Source organism: Hippopotamus amphibius, chromosome 14 (genome assembly GCF_030028045.1).
Source record: "Hippopotamus amphibius kiboko isolate mHipAmp2 chromosome 14, mHipAmp2.hap2, whole genome shotgun sequence".
Classification (NCBI taxonomy): domain Eukaryota; kingdom Metazoa; phylum Chordata; class Mammalia; order Artiodactyla; family Hippopotamidae; genus Hippopotamus; species Hippopotamus amphibius.
Window position 1 is genome coordinate 74,170,782 of NC_080199.1, and position 15,527 is coordinate 74,186,308.

Here is a 15,527-nt window from a genome sequence, read left to right on the forward strand (position 1 = left end):
ATCACAGTGGGCCCACGATTTCTAGCTGCTTTAATAACCCAGAACTCTGGTATCTGCTTCTTCAGCTCAGCGAGATGGTGGTCACTGCTAGAGCTTATCAGACCACACTCACCGTGCTGTGGTCTGGTAAGGTACCCCAGGCAGAAAGCTGGGGCCCACAGGGGACTCAGTGTGATCCCTTTTTTTTTCAAGGATCACCGGCCTGTGGTGTCTGTTGCTTGGGAAAAGCTGCCTCATATATTTTGTGTCCTATAGCTGTGTACAGTGGGATGTTAAGTCCAGTACTAATTACTCTATAATGGCTGGAAGCAGAGCAGGCATGGGTACTTGGTAAAAGCTCCCAGGAGATTCTAATAGGCTTCCATCTCCTCCCATGGGGACCCCTGGCTAGGAACTGAGGTCCCAGGTAAGAAAGAGGTACATGGATGGCTGCCCAAGGCTACCTCAGCGAGATGCCATTAGTACTTATCGCGCATGATTGATTCTGGTCCACTAAGCCGTCTTCTAATGATAACTTTAGCTTTCTAGGTAGAGCTGCCTATAAGGAGACATATAATTACTCGCTGTAAATTAATAAATTAGGATTTGCGTTTTCTATATCAGGCTCTAGTAAACTTAGTTAAAAGGTGTTTCCTTGAAAGTCAGAGCCATTCTTGTCGCACTAACAACGCCCACACTTAGGTGCCAGCCTGGTCTCTCTGTCATTCTGATTAGCTAAATTCCAACCACATTCTTCATCACTAGTTTTTTTTTCTTTTTCTTTTTTCAAGAAAATTGCTGTGTTAAGAAGCTCTGAGATCAAAATCAGTTTCATTATCACCGAAACCTAGTAAGTCTTTACACAGTTCCTTGCACTGCAGAATTGGTCTAGTCATCATCTTCTTCACCAGAATTAATTCCTGGAGACCTGACTTTTGGCTGAAAAACTGCAATTTTGATCAAAAAGAGTGATCTGAATATAGCAGAAGTATATACTGCAACTTATATATTACTTGGTTCAAATTAACTGCCAAATTAAGCAAACAGATTGACAGTACTCTCGAATCTGGCGCTGGTGGTATCCGTGGTTACGTGAATGAGTGAGAATAATTTCATAATGGCATTAGACAAGAAAAACCAAATGTTTAAAAAATCTATAAAGAGAGATCCATTGGAGTCTAATATCCCAAACACTGCTCTGCTTTGTATGCAAGGAGTTTGAAGAGCTTCACAGATAAATTCATTTGCCCCATTCCTCTGGTTTAGGGGTCACCTCACGGAATACCTGTCTTTACCGTTTTTCCCATCTCCCAAAGGAAAGGCTCAAGTGTAGAAGAACCACTTCTTCACTGACGTCTCCATTTCCTTTAAACTCAGCTGTTTTACCCCTAAAAGCCTTCCCTGGGCCCCTGAGTGGATTACTAACCGTCCTCTGAACTCCCAGACCTCCAGCACCTTACTCAGTACACTGGGCTTTAGTTACCCGCTTACGTGTCTGTCTCTCCAGCGCACAGGTGTCCTGTGAGGTCAGAGACCATGTCGCATCCATCTTGTACTCCTCGCACGCTAACAGGTGCATCTCCTGGGTTCAGTCAAGTTTGTACAACGAGGCGATGAATGGTTCACATTTGATGTGCTGAGTCTGGGCTGGGGCTCCAGATACAGAGAAAAATAAGAGACATCCAACGTGCCTGAGAAACTCACAAGTGGGCGGTGATTATATCTGCATAATTTGCATGTGATTATCTGTCATTTAAAACATTATGTTTTACAAGATGCTCTTCAGCAATTTTGAGGTTACGTCTTTTCTTGCTTTTTCTTATCTTCCCTAAGACACCAAGTGAAATATTACAACATGAGGCAGCATGCTGTGGTCCTGGTGGAACAAGATAAGGACCCAGCACCATTATCCTTAATAGTTTTGTGATTTGGGGTTTTGCGTTCATTCACTACAGCCATGATTTAGTCACTGTTAAAATGGAGGTGGTATCATCCACCTTACCTGTCTGACTCCTAGGGCTGTCGTCAGGATCAAATGAAATAATATGTGAAAGAGTTTGGTAAACCATACACCACTGTAGACATTAGATTTACTATGAAGTCACAATTTTACGGAAGCAGCTGACTCCAAGTTTCAAGAAACTTATACTCAGGGTAGTTTACGGGCAGCCCTTGGTAACCTGACTTATTTTATTCAGTCAATTCAGGTGTAGGATTAAACCCACAGATGTAAAAATATGAACATATATCAGAAAGGATTATCTTTATTCAAAAAGGAGTAAATATTTCAGAGGATCACAAAACAGACATCTCCATATAAAATAACTAGAAGGGGCTATACCTACACACTTCAAAGAATTTTATAAATATCAAAACATGTGTTGCTGCCAATTGGAATAAATCCTTGTCTCAAAGAAAGTAGCAGCTTTGTGGAACTGTAGCTGATGATGTCTTTTCCATGGCAACCAAACCCAGCCTCTGGTACATTTAAGGGAGTTTTGGTTTTGATATTACTGTGCATGGGTAAGCTACCTGTTTGAGATAGAAATTAAAATGACTTTAGAAAATTACACTTACTGGGATAAAAATCTAATAATGGCAGTTGACATCACTGGTTTGAATTTTTCTCAGTTCAGAATGTCATTTTCCTATAGGAGGGGCAGGTTACTCCCAGATCTCGTCAAGCTGAGTGGTCCGTCTTGCAAAGAAAGCAGTATATTTGAAGCTCTATTGTCACGCTCACATTTCTGACATCAGACTAAACCTACAAGATCAAACTTTCTTCTAAATAACATTACCCGCTCCCCACCACAGAACCTAGGACAGTGACAGTTTTAGTAAATATGTGCTTGGATCCCCCCCTGCCAAAGTTGTTAAGAAAACTGAATGAGAAGATTCAACTCTGATCAGAGAGAATTCTGCATTCCACAGATTTCATGTTTTTATTTTCATTTGATTCAACATAAATTTCGAATGTGCTTTGTGGTTTTCTCTTTGACCCATGCGTTCGTTAGCTGTGTGTTGTTTAATTTCCAAGAGTTTGGAGTTTTCCAGGTATTCTTGTGTGGCTGATTTACAGGCGAATTCGCTTACAGTCCAAACCATTTTGTGTGGTTTCAATTCATTTATATTTGCTGAGGTTTGTTTTACGGCTCAGCATACTACACTGGTCAATGTTCCAAGTGTACTTGAGAAGGATGTACGTTCTGCTTGTTGGCTGGAATCTTCTGTGAACGTCAATTAGGTCAAGTTGGTAGATACTGCTGTTTGGGTCTTTTAAATCCCATCTGATTTCCTGCCTGTTCGCCCTCTTGGCACGGAGAGAGGAGTGCTGATGTCTTCAACCGTGACAGTGGATTTGTCTATTTCTCCTTTCAGTTCCACCAGTTTTTGCTTCATGTGATCTGAAGCTCTATTTTTAGGCACATAGATATTTAGTATTGTTATGTCTTTTTGGTTAACAGACGCTTTGATCATTATGTAATGGCCATCTTCAGCCTTAGTAACAGAATTGCTCTGAAGTTTATATGATATCAACATAGACACTTCAATTTTCTTTGGATGGGTGTTAGCATAGTATATTTTTCTCTCCTTTTACTTGTAAATATCTATGTCTTTATATCTGAAGTGGATTTCTCTTAGGCAGCCCATAGCTGAATCTTGCTTTTTTTATCCAATCTGGCAAACTGTCTTTTAATTGGTGTGCTTAGAAGAGATATTTTTATGAATCAGAAAATGTCCATTTTTTTGTGATCCCAGGATTAGTTATTTTTTCTGAGGTGTATTCTTGGGTTTTGCATTTTAACTCAGCTTTTTTAAAGCTGCGAGGGGAAGGAAGACAGCGGAATCTAATCCGAAACTCAAGGGAATTAACATATCCTGTGCCCCCGATTTTCTGTGGAACGTTCTGCTAGATCCTTTGCTCTCATTCAGTGTGTGTGGCAGGATTAATTCTCTTCATCTTACTGACGGAGGCAAGTGAGGCCCCACAGCACAGTTCCCCCCTTCCTCCATAGTAATAAAATATCTGGGCCCAGTCACCAAGAAAAAAAGAGCACAATTTTCCAGTCCCCTTGTGACTAGGTTTGCCCTGTGACTTAGATCTGGCCAAAGAGATGTGAGTTCCTAGAAACTTGTCCCCAAGGGGAGCTGACCCACAGTTTCTGCCTCTTTGTGCGTTCCCTCCTCCATCCTACGACCTGGACCAGTGGCACCCAGGGCTGACCACCGCCACCCTGGACCACGGGGAGAAGCACCACTATCTTGGGGATGGGAGAGCACTGGGCTGTTGGGAGCCTGGGGCTCCGTGGACTCTGTGGAACAGAATCACACCTGCCTCTGGGTGTTCACCTCCTGACTTTTATATAAGGGAGGAAGAAACATCCACCTTGATTAAGCTACCATTGTCTAGGGAGTTTGTTATTTGTTTCTGAGCCCAATCCTAATGGCTACAGCTTAGAGATGAACTGACATAACACTGTTACGTTATTATACTCCAGTCTAGGTTTGGACAGATTCATACCAGCATCTATCACAGTTTTGTGTGGAAGTCATATAGAATTGGGAGAAAAAGCTATTTTATTTTGTTTATCTGATTTTTTAATCTATTAAATAAAAAATTACCCAAAACTGTGGTAGTGGGGCTGGGGGTGCCGTGGTAAAGTTACATATGACGTGTAGCCAAGAACTCTAGGCTTCTGTTTAAGACTTGATTCTGTGCCATACCAGGTGTATGCTCTTAGGGAATCTTTCTGAGCATCAATTTCCTATAAAATAAAGACACCAGCTGCTACTTCATAGAGTTGTTTGAATGAATAAATAAAACATATCACATGACAGAGCTTGGTAAATACTAAGCACTTTGTAAATACGAGGAATTACGACCATAAATTGGAAGACACATTTTATGTATAAACCCTGGAAAGTAAATTCATCTCACAAATACATTTACAGTGGTGGGTGTATATATGTGTAGGCTGCTAGTTATAAATGTGAATAAATTTAAAAGTTCATTCTATTTAGTAACTTAAGAACATAATAAATAACAATTCAGTGCTTACTGTCATAAACCTAGATTTCTATCATACCTGTATAGCAAAGCTCTCAGAAGTCTTTAATATGTCTTTATTTCATGTTACAGAAAACATTCAGGTATTGTTTGCTTTGTTTCAATAAGCTAACTTTCATCCAAATGTGGATTTAACCATTTAGCTTCCTGTACAATACCTGAGAAGCTTTGCCAGGATGATTGCTTTGTTAATTACTGCTTTAAAGTTTTCAGAAAAGATGAAAAAGCAAAGTCCATCCTAAGTCTGAAGCTGGCAGAAAGATAAAAACCTGTGGGCCTGGTCTGGGAAGAGCCGGAGCAGAGGCTATAACAAGTTCAAAAGAGGAGGGGGTGGCAGAGCCACATGTGGAAGCAGAGGGAAGCTTTGTCCATCTACTCTGGGACTGAGGCAGTGGCAGGTAACCAGGGCCGGGAGGAGGGCAGCTGAGACGGTTGAAAACGTCAAAGATGAGAGGCAATTTCACACTACATACAGACAGTCTCAGTTCTGAGCAGCCCTGAGGAAGGAATCTGGTGGGAGGCATGCAGTGCGGTTAGCATTGGTCCAATGCGTATCTGCATGTACATCTCAACAGGACTCTGGTCTGCTGGGGAGAGCATCAGGGCTAAGGAAGGAGTGTGAGCCAGAGGTCCCATCTGAACCTGGCTATTTATTGCATGTTTTTGTGTCTGGTGGAGTTCATCTAATTCACATTTTTTCAATTCATATTTTTTATAGCTCAGGTTTCCTAATAAGGCAGCTTTACTGGAGAGAGGACAATAAATGTCTCCTTTATGGTGGTCAACAACCTGAAGCATAAGGTCTCCAAAGGAAATAATCTGCTTCCAGGAAGAACATCTTACACATCTATGTCAACATCTACAAATGTAAAGGGTGAACCTTCAATTATCCAATATTTGACTTCCACATTTGGAGAATGCCACTCTATCCAAAACTCAAGGCTCTTATTTTAAGAACTATACTTTCGGGGAAATTTTAAGATGTGATTAAAAAATCATATATTAAATGTATTTCTAGCCTCTTTGCTCCTCCATCCATATGTAATGCTGGATTCTGGTCTCCTGGAGCTCCAAAATGCCCTTTCATCCCACAACCAACACAGCTAGAGGAAGGCTTTTCCAAGGATAGACCCAATTCAGGCCAACTCCAAAGACAAGGCAAGAGCCATCATCCCTGGAGGGTAACCTGAGGATGAGAAGCTGTCAAGAGGATGACCAGAGATCCCTGTCTCCATAGGAGATACAACATAACACAGAAGACAGCAATTTCAGCCACTCCACAGGGACTCTACCCTTGGACCACAAAAGGTTCCATCCCAAACTACATCTTGGTGCATGATTGGATATTATCTGTCCCTTCTCAGGTGTGTGTCAGAGGGACGGGGCGGGGGGGGGGGGGGGGGCGGGGAGGGAGGGAAGGAGGGAAGGGGGGAGAGAGAGAGAGAGATTGATTAATTTCCTCCTTATAAGGCAACTCTAGCTACACTGAGATTAAATCCACCATAATCTTGTGTGGTGATTTACAGAATAAATATCAAGGACATTAAACATATAGATGAGTTTAAAACAAATGTGAAATCCTATCCAAATTGTTGGTCCACACTTTTGAGAATGTATTCCAAGAAAATAACACAAGAGGAGAGGAGTCATTTGCAAACAGTACACTCATTGTTGCATAATAGCAAAAAATGGTAAAACCCCAAACACTCAAAGGGGAAGAGGAGCTGATTCTAGCTTATAAGTATGACAGAGTGTTTTACAACCATTAAGTGACAAGTGTGAAAAGTGCTTCTAATCCATGGAAGGAGGATAGGTTTTCCTTTCCAAAGGTAGGCAGGATGGGTAATGCCTGAAAATGGTCATGGCGCCCATCGGTCCAGCGCACATTCACTGGGGGCAGCAGATGTAGCAGGTGTGCAATAATTGTGCTCTTTCCCTTCCCACGTGCACTACCCAAGTCTTGTCACTGTACAGGCCCATCTCAGATAGCCCCTCCTGCACGGCGTCTTGGACTGTAAACTCCTTGAGGACATGAGCTGTGTCTTATTCACCACTGACTTGTCCGCAGACGGCACCAGGTCATCGCTAGCCCACATGGCGCCTTTGTGCAAATTAGAAAAAAGCGCCCCTTCCTGAGGGTGGCAGCAGCTCCAGGCTGCGGTCCAGGGCTTGCCGAGCAGCTGCAAGGTGGGTGCATTTCAGCCCTACTCAGAGGTGTGCCCCCTGCAGGGTATGACTGCTTCACCATCCACAACGCCCCTGCCTTGCCTGTGCCTGGCACAGACTGGGCACCTGATAAATATCTGTTGAGTGAACGAATGGACTGAGATTAAGGAGAACTAAATTTTTCTTCTTGGTACTTCTTAGACGTCCCAGCTTTAGCCAAGATCTCTGACCAAGTCTCAGGTTGACCAGTCTCTCAGATGTGGTGAATATATAACCGTAGTCATTAAGACCTGGGCCACCTCTGGAACGCTCTGATGGGGCCTGCTACATAGAGGTGCTCAGAAGCTTGCTAATGAGGGACTGTTCTCCATAACTGGGCAGAGCCTTGGCAAGGTACCCTGGCTAGACGTGGGAGAATAATATATTGGCTTTGTCCCTGGACCTCCTGAGGGATGGGAGTGTCTTTTGTTTATGTAACGAGCCCCTTCCCTGAGTTTCTGCTAATCAGGTGACTTACTGGGGGGCCCCTAGAGAGCCTCAGGGTGGGGCTGGTCACAGGACAGACTAGGTGATTAGAGGGCTGGAATGTTCAGCCCCACTCACCAACCTCCAGGGAGGAGGGATGCTGGAGAATGGGTGATAAAAACTCTTGAACAATGGGATTCAGAGAGCTCCCAGGTCAGTGAACACAGCCAGGTACCCTTTTCCCTTCAAGGGAATATCTTGCAGGTCAAGACACTAGAATTTATGACTTTGCAGTTAACGGCTGATCCCCTGTCTTCGTCTCTTACAAATGCAGCCTCTCCAGTGGTTCAGGAACTCGCTGCTGAAGTGTCCTCTGGGGCCGAACACTGGGCTGAACAGCCCAGGCCACAGTGCTGCCAGGGCCTCCCCCTCTCCCACACCCCATGGCCTTTTCATCTGGCAGGTGAACTCTGGTTCTATTCTCAGCACTAATGCAGAAACCAAAGAAGACTTAAATACAAAATCCCAATGTGATCCCTGCGTTCCTGCTGGACTCAGAAGCTTCGGGAAAGCACAGAGGGAAAGGGCGCTGGATTTGGTACACCCTACCCGGCTGGTCAGGACAAACAGCCCGGATCCAACCCTTGCCCGGGGGTGCAGACATCTCTCCGGGGAGGAGGCCACCCTACAGTGGAAGATTTCATCCTCTGTCTTCAGATTCAAGGTGCTGTACAACTAACAGTTGCAAAGTCACCTTTACGTGACTGCTTTGTCATCACTCTCTTCTTTAATCGAATTTCCTTTTTATGAAGGGGAACCCAAGGGACAGAGACGTGAGCCACCTCAGCTCGCCCTACCTGGACCTCAGTCATTTCCTCCAAAGCCCAGGAACCCCCTGAGACCCCAGCCATTGTGTGGAGAGACACACACGCTCGTGGACCCGGGCTGTGCAGGAGACACCCTCACAAACTCTGCTGCTTCTGTTCCTCCGGTCTCTCAGAAAACCTCCCTGTGGGTTCACCCACTGGCAGGGATGCCAAGTGTGGGTGCCCTGTCTGGCTGCTCTGACCACACACAGGTGAGGCTGGGGAGGGGGCCTGCTCTCCTTGGAGAGGCCATGGCTGCCCTGTCTCAGTGGCAAAGGAAGTCACAAAACTCAGGGTGAAGGGGCAAAATAAAATTTTTTAAGGTTAAACAAAAATGAAAAAAAAAAAAAAACGGATAGGGGAAGCTGCATTTGGAAATCACTGCCCCACCCGCTGGGCATCCCGGGGCCTGTGTTTCCTGCGGAGTTTTGGCCTCCAGACTGGACGCCTATTTGCATGGCTGACCTAGAAAGAGGTGCCACCCACTGAGGATGGCTGGGCCTGTTCAGGTCCCTTGCTGGTGGAGGAGGCCACATCTGCACAGGTGGGCTCCTCCGGGACCACAGTGGATGGAGGAGAAGCACTCACTGTAAAGAGAAGAGCAGGCCAAGGGGACTGGGTCACGTTCATTTCACCTTTGCTAGAGTAACAGATCCTGAGAGAGATGGGATCAGGAAATTGGAACGGGGCAAGTTTGTGGTCTGATCTTTGGCCTAGAGTGAAAGCCCATCTCTTACCACATGCCAGGGTCTGGGGACCTTCCTGTTGTCGGCAAGGTCTCCTACGGTTCAGCCAGAACTACAGCATCATATCAGACAAAGAGGAGGAGTTTCAACACGAACCCGAGCCTTTTTTAAGCCATCCAGATTCATGGTCTAGATCACAGAGAATTTCCCAGCAGGGTGTACAGTGGCAAGAAGCATGTTACAGGGAGCGCCTCAGTTACCCACCAAAGCTGAGCTGCTTCTGCTGGAGCTGTGCCTTCCCCGGGGGCAGGGGGTGACATGGAGGGGGACTTGTCACCCCACACGCGGCAGACAGAGAGATGTAATGCCACCTTCGAGGAGCAGAGTCGAGCCTGAATCGTTCCACCGTGAACAGTCAGGAAGCTGCCTTTATAACAATGGAGATGTAGAAATCACAGCTCCCTGCAAGGCTACAAGAACCCCCCACAGTGCTGGGGAAAATACTTCCTTTAGTCCAGGCAGGTCTGCCCTGGTGATCACCTGAGACATAACTGCTTCGTGTTACACGTTCACAGGTAGCAGGAAAAGACACTCTTCCTCATTGTCAATGCTCTACTTACCAACTTCATCCCTGATGTTTGCAAGTTCGATTGACAGCTCTTTTTCTTTCACAAGGACACTTTCATTCTGAAAAAACAAAACGGATACCGGGAGTCCCCTCGTTTTAGGCTAGATAAGCACTTTCACATGTTTAATTAATGAATCGTATTAAGCAAATATTTATAACTTGAGCCCTTAAGGAGATAATTTTCTCATTATCTAAGCGTATAAAGAAACTCACAAAGCCAGGTCTGACTCATTCACTTGTATCACATTCAAATCGCAAAGCTTCCCATACAATATTAATAATACCTATGGCTGTGCTTTTGTCCGTGCTGCACTCTATGTAAAGCAACCTATAGTAATTCTTTGCATGTCTATGTCTTACACATTAATCTACTGTTATATATTTATATTATTATACTTTTAAAATTATCATCACTATTATGAGATTTTTGACCATGAAAATGCCCACGCCATACTCCGCTGACAGATGTTTATTTTACCATCTGTCCCCTTCAACTGACCCTTTTGTCCATACATGCACCGTTAGCTACCTTATGAATAATAAACAGAAAACCTAACGTGAAACATCTCTCACTGTAATAAGACCAACACCAAAACTTAAGGTTTCCACGTTTTTTCGTTCCACTCTCTGCACTGGTAAAGGAATAAGGAGCAAACTCACACTCACAATATTACTTACTGTGAAGAATGCCATTGGTCACTAAATGATTGCTTTGTTGTTTTCAAATCAAATACATACTATGACATAAAATATAGGAGCTGAGGATACAAGTCAGCCCCAATATTTACATTTGTTATGATTTTACCACTACTAATAATAGGAAAGATGTGTTATATAAATTCTCTTCAAGTTAGAGATGCCAAAAATACAGGCCTTCAAGGAAAAGCTCTTCCATTGTGTACAACGTACTCCCAAAGCAAACATTTCCAAAGAGGGGATTTTGGCTAAAGCAGGTACCCAATATCTAGCACAGATATCATCAGGGCCTCGTGAACCCTCTTTCTTTCTTGACCTCCTTTGACTTTGATGTCAGCAAGCCCCGGAAAACCTGTGCCGAATGGGAGCAGATAGCTGTCACGATCTTGTCTCTGTGTCTGCTGCGTTTAGACCCTGGTGACACGTGTGCTACTTTGGCCCGATGGCAGGGTCTCAGGTTATCCCAAGGGCGTTTGCTGAGCAATATCGGAATTCCATGCCAAGATAAAACTCTACATGCAAAATAAGCTGGGACCTATTTTAGCCACAGGCATGAACAATGATGAAGTCATGGTTCTTTTAAGACTCACATAGCAACGATACACCCTTTGAGGGACAGTGGACCCCCATCTCACTCAGGAAGCTCCCTCCTCACCCCAGCCCATAGCATCCTTGCCTTCCCTGAACCTGAAGGTTGGGAATCACTCCTGAGAGCATACATGCTCCTGATCACTGCGCGGTGCTGCCTTGGTGTCACGCCCCCTGCACAGGGCTGTCCAGAGGGTTAAATAAATGAATGTACGTGAAGCAGGTGGAACGGTGCCTGGCACTTACAAGCTCCATACAAGTGTTAGCTGTTATCACAACTCTGCAGTTTCCTTTGATTTTATTTGCAACTGGATGACATCCTATAGATAACAGGTGATTTTCCATGTTGAGTGTCTGAGTGTGTTTAGAATTGACATATGTCTTATTCTCTGTTTTTGTTTTTAAAGTGCCTTCCTGGCTCTGTCTTGATTCTATTCTAAGTTCAAAGACTAGCGAACTCAGAACAGGGAAAGTGTCTAATCAGACTGATCACAGGGATAGATGCTTGTTCTAACAACAGCGTGATACAGCCACTGACTTGTTACTACAAATTAAGAAAACTTGGTATTCCTGACAGGGCAAATTTCAGTAGTTACCCTGAAATAATCTCAAACTAGTGAAAAAATTTAACTTGTTTCTACTATCAAGAATAATAATTTTTGAACACTCACATCCTCAATTTCCAAAGCAGAGCCAGAGAATTGAAATACGGTGCTTATCAGAACAGAAATAGCATCACCAAGTATTCACTCTTGGGCCGCTGACAGTTGCAAAGGCTTAGAGGAGGTTAGGCAGGGACCAATGAGAACATAACAAAAAACAATAAACTGACCCCAATTTCTCACTTAAAGTCAGCGTTTCCCTCAGCTCCTGCAGCAGCTCTGGGATGAAGCCCTGGAAGGATGTCACCCACATGCCGGGATTCCATGTCACAACACACCACACCCCACTTTCCAGCCCTGGAAGAATCAGGCATCTGGGGAAGGGGTGGCTTGAAGGGCCAGCACAGAGCACAGGCCTCAGCTGGAGACGGTGCTGATGACATGGATGAAAATCTTCAGACTCAAGACACTCAGGTGAAAAGGCACTGCTGGTACCTGTGGTCAGGCCTGCCCCAACCATCTTTGCTTCAGGAAAAATGCAGGTGAGAGAATGAAAGAGAAGCAGCAAGAAAGGAAAGGGAAGAGGATGGGAAGGGAGAAGAGATGCGGGGGAAATAGGAGGAAAACCAGTAAGATGAGAGACCCTACACCCTCTCCATTTTGGGAAGCAGAGAGGAAGACAATCTACAAAGACCCATCCCACCCTCGCCCCCAACCTTCTGCAAGTGCAGACGACAAAACCAACCGGTCTCAGGGTCACCTAACAAAGACAAGCAACAGACCTGGTGGCTGAAATGTCAAGGGAAAGGACCAAAGCTCGGGTAAGGTCTGCTGATTACTATGTCAATATTAACACTAACCTTGACCAAACACTCCCTAGGTGCCAGGCGCAGTGCTGGGTAAGCCCTCTTCCTTCCTTACTCCTCAAAATACTGTCAAGCAGGTCCTGGGTTTTATTTCCCACTCTGGAGGATAAAACTGGGGCTCTATGGTTAGCTAACTGGCCCAGGAACCGGCACCACCAGCCAGGAAGCGGCCAAGCAGGCGTTTCAACCCAGGATCCACACGTCATCAAACACGAACACAAGGAGATCTCCCCTCCGTCCCGTGCTTATATAGACCCAACATCAAGATTCAAATTGCCCCGATGCTCAGCTTGTATCCGAGCACTCGTTACCACGAAGCTTTCCACGTCTAACTGGGGTAGAGGCAGTGGACAGCCCCCACGACTCTTTCAATGAAAACGTTCCCCGGCTGCATTCACACCCACCCACCCTTACCCTCCCTGTATTTTTCCTTGGTGTGGATCTGTCGGTTGGTTGCACTTCAGTTCATTTCCATTCTAGCCTACGTGGGGCTGTAACGTCTGATAGGTAGCTACTTAGCTTCCCCCCTCGCCCTCCTCGGCTTTCTCGAACGCTTCCCAATGGGCTCCCGCTGCGTCCTGCTGAAGACGCTGGCGTGGCTCTGCTGGCGGAGGCCAGCTGGACCAGTCTGGCTGCAGCCCTCCTTCCCTGTGTGCTTGGTCTTGAAATGATATCAACTCTTCTAATTTGCGAATGTGCTGCATCAATTAAGTTGCCTTTGGCTTTCTGCAAGCCCAACCAGAGTGACGTGATGCTGCCCTGCAGCTAGGACTTCAGGGATGCTGCTCCTTAGGCACGAAGAGAACCTAAAGGGAATTTCCATTCTCCACCTCAGAGAGTCACCCTTCCTCCCATCGTGGCTCAGCAGAGCCCAGCAGCTTTCTTGCCAGGCCCCGAGCTTCTGCTGAACACCCAGGAGTGAGGCTGCCCCAGAGACTCCCTTTCCAAGGCTCTCACACACCATCCCCTTCCCGCCCCCACCCTAAGCCAGGTCCGGGTGATGACACGGCGGGAGGGGTGAAATACGAGCAGGGCCTCCTGGATGACCCAGTGTCAGATCAGTGCTTCCCTACGTGGGGAATGAGTGGAAAATTCCTCACTGGTGCCAAGCACATGAGCCCCTGCTTTCCCTCCAATGGGCTAAAAATAGAACTCGGTATCAGGCATCCAAGCTATCCGAGTGATGCAGCCCAGAAATCGCCACGTTGAAGACGGCCGTTCCTCTAAAATTACTGTTTACTCTAGGATGGGCTTAACGGGAAAAGGACACTTGGAGAACATTCATCTTGGGCCCACACCAGCAGCTGGGTCTTCTTAGCTGCCGCTTTTATTTGGTCACGAGCCTCTCCTTTGCACTCCGAGTCCTCTAGTGCCTTTAGCGTGGTCCACTGCACTCACAGACAGAATCCCAGATGTGCTATCCCCACGAAACATCCAGGTATCCCCTGTACTTCTCACCCTACCAGGTCTGCTACAGTGAGACCCACATGTCTTCTTAGACATGGCGCTGCAAAATCTTAGGAGACACTGCCTTTGATCTTTCTTAGCTACGGAAGCCTGGGAAAGCGTATGACCTGCTCATCATCCCATTAACTCCAAGCAACTGGATGCATAGCCAAGCCCCAAGCAAGCCTGCCACACTCTGTAATCCTAACATGTTTGGTCAAGGGGAGCTGTCTGTTCAGGGGTCTGGAGCTACCCATGTGATTGGTGGTGACAGGAAGTGAAAACGCCCGTCTCTGTTAGCATCAGACATCTCAGCCCCTCCCCCAATTCGAAATCAACAGGACAGCCCGGTTTTTATTAAAATTGAGTATATGTGTTTTGAATGATAATCGACACATACAAGGTGAGTGAATCTGAGGTGCTTTCACCCCAACTGATCCAGAAACAGGAACTATATCCAACACGACACAGATTTACAAAGCAGGCAGACATGCCCGCCAGGATATTTCTGCCTTCAGGAAGCTTACGGGTCTCCCAAAGAGTCAGTAAATGAATAAGCAATTACAAAACACTGTGATAAAACTCCTCCAGGCAGGGCTGGCTGGGAGATTTCCTGCGACCAGAGGATGGGTATGCAGGGGGCCTGTGAAGGGCACACCCCAGGCAAAGGCCAGGACACAAGACCAGTGACACAAAGAAAACAGCACCTGGGGCTATTTTGGGAACCTCTGTCACCCCCATCAGAGGGGCCCTTTTCCTTTTCTTGCCAAGTGTCTGCCTCTGGTCTGTGACTCTCCCTGAAAGAATGCTTGGTCAGCTACCACGGGCACTGAGGACGATTTCATCAAATTCACTGCAGTTCTGAGTGTTTTTATCAGCTTCCTCTTCCCCATCTGACATTTTTTTTTAAAGAGGGACATATGTATGTACATGGAAAAAAAAAAAATATATATATATGTAAGCCTAAAGACTCCCAACTCATCTTTCCCATCTTTTTAGCCTTCCCTGAAATCAGTGCGTATCAGGAAAATTCAATCACGAGAGCTGGGCCACTTTTTTCTCAGGCTAAACAAACGAACCCTAAGGAGGAGTTAAATTAAAATATCTACAGAATTCTGGTATTTGAGGAAACATCAGATCCTTTTTACTGTGAATTTTTTGAGATCCTAAGTCATATACCTACACAGGAAATTACAGAGGCTAAGGGTTGTTTTTTTTTTTTTTCATTCTTCCCAGAAACAACATTGCTTCTCACTCCAGCTTAGGGTTTAATTCTACACGGTAGAACTTTGTCTTAATAGGGAAATATCTTCTTTTGTATTTCAAAACGAACCAGCCACCAGGTGACATCAACAGAACACATACGTCTTCAGTGTCGTTTTTGTACCACCTTTTGTGAATACTGCATTCATTTTCAATATTAATATTGTGAAGACTGGCCAGATTCGTCATACAGCTCTGTGGAAAATTC

General features: G+C 45.4%; 1 protein-coding gene across 4 annotated transcripts in view; it reads right to left on the reverse strand.

The window, feature by feature from the left end:
* MTUS2 (microtubule associated scaffold protein 2) overlaps positions 1–15,527 on the reverse strand; it is a 315,424-nt gene that overhangs the window by 38,776 nt on the left and 261,121 nt on the right. For all 4 annotated transcript variants that reach the window (XM_057707972.1, XM_057707971.1, XM_057707970.1 and 1 more), the window contains one exon: positions 9,851–9,917. In XM_057707972.1, the coding sequence (XP_057563955.1) occupies positions 9,851–9,917 (67 nt within the window). The remainder of the gene's footprint in view (positions 1–9,850; positions 9,918–15,527) is intronic.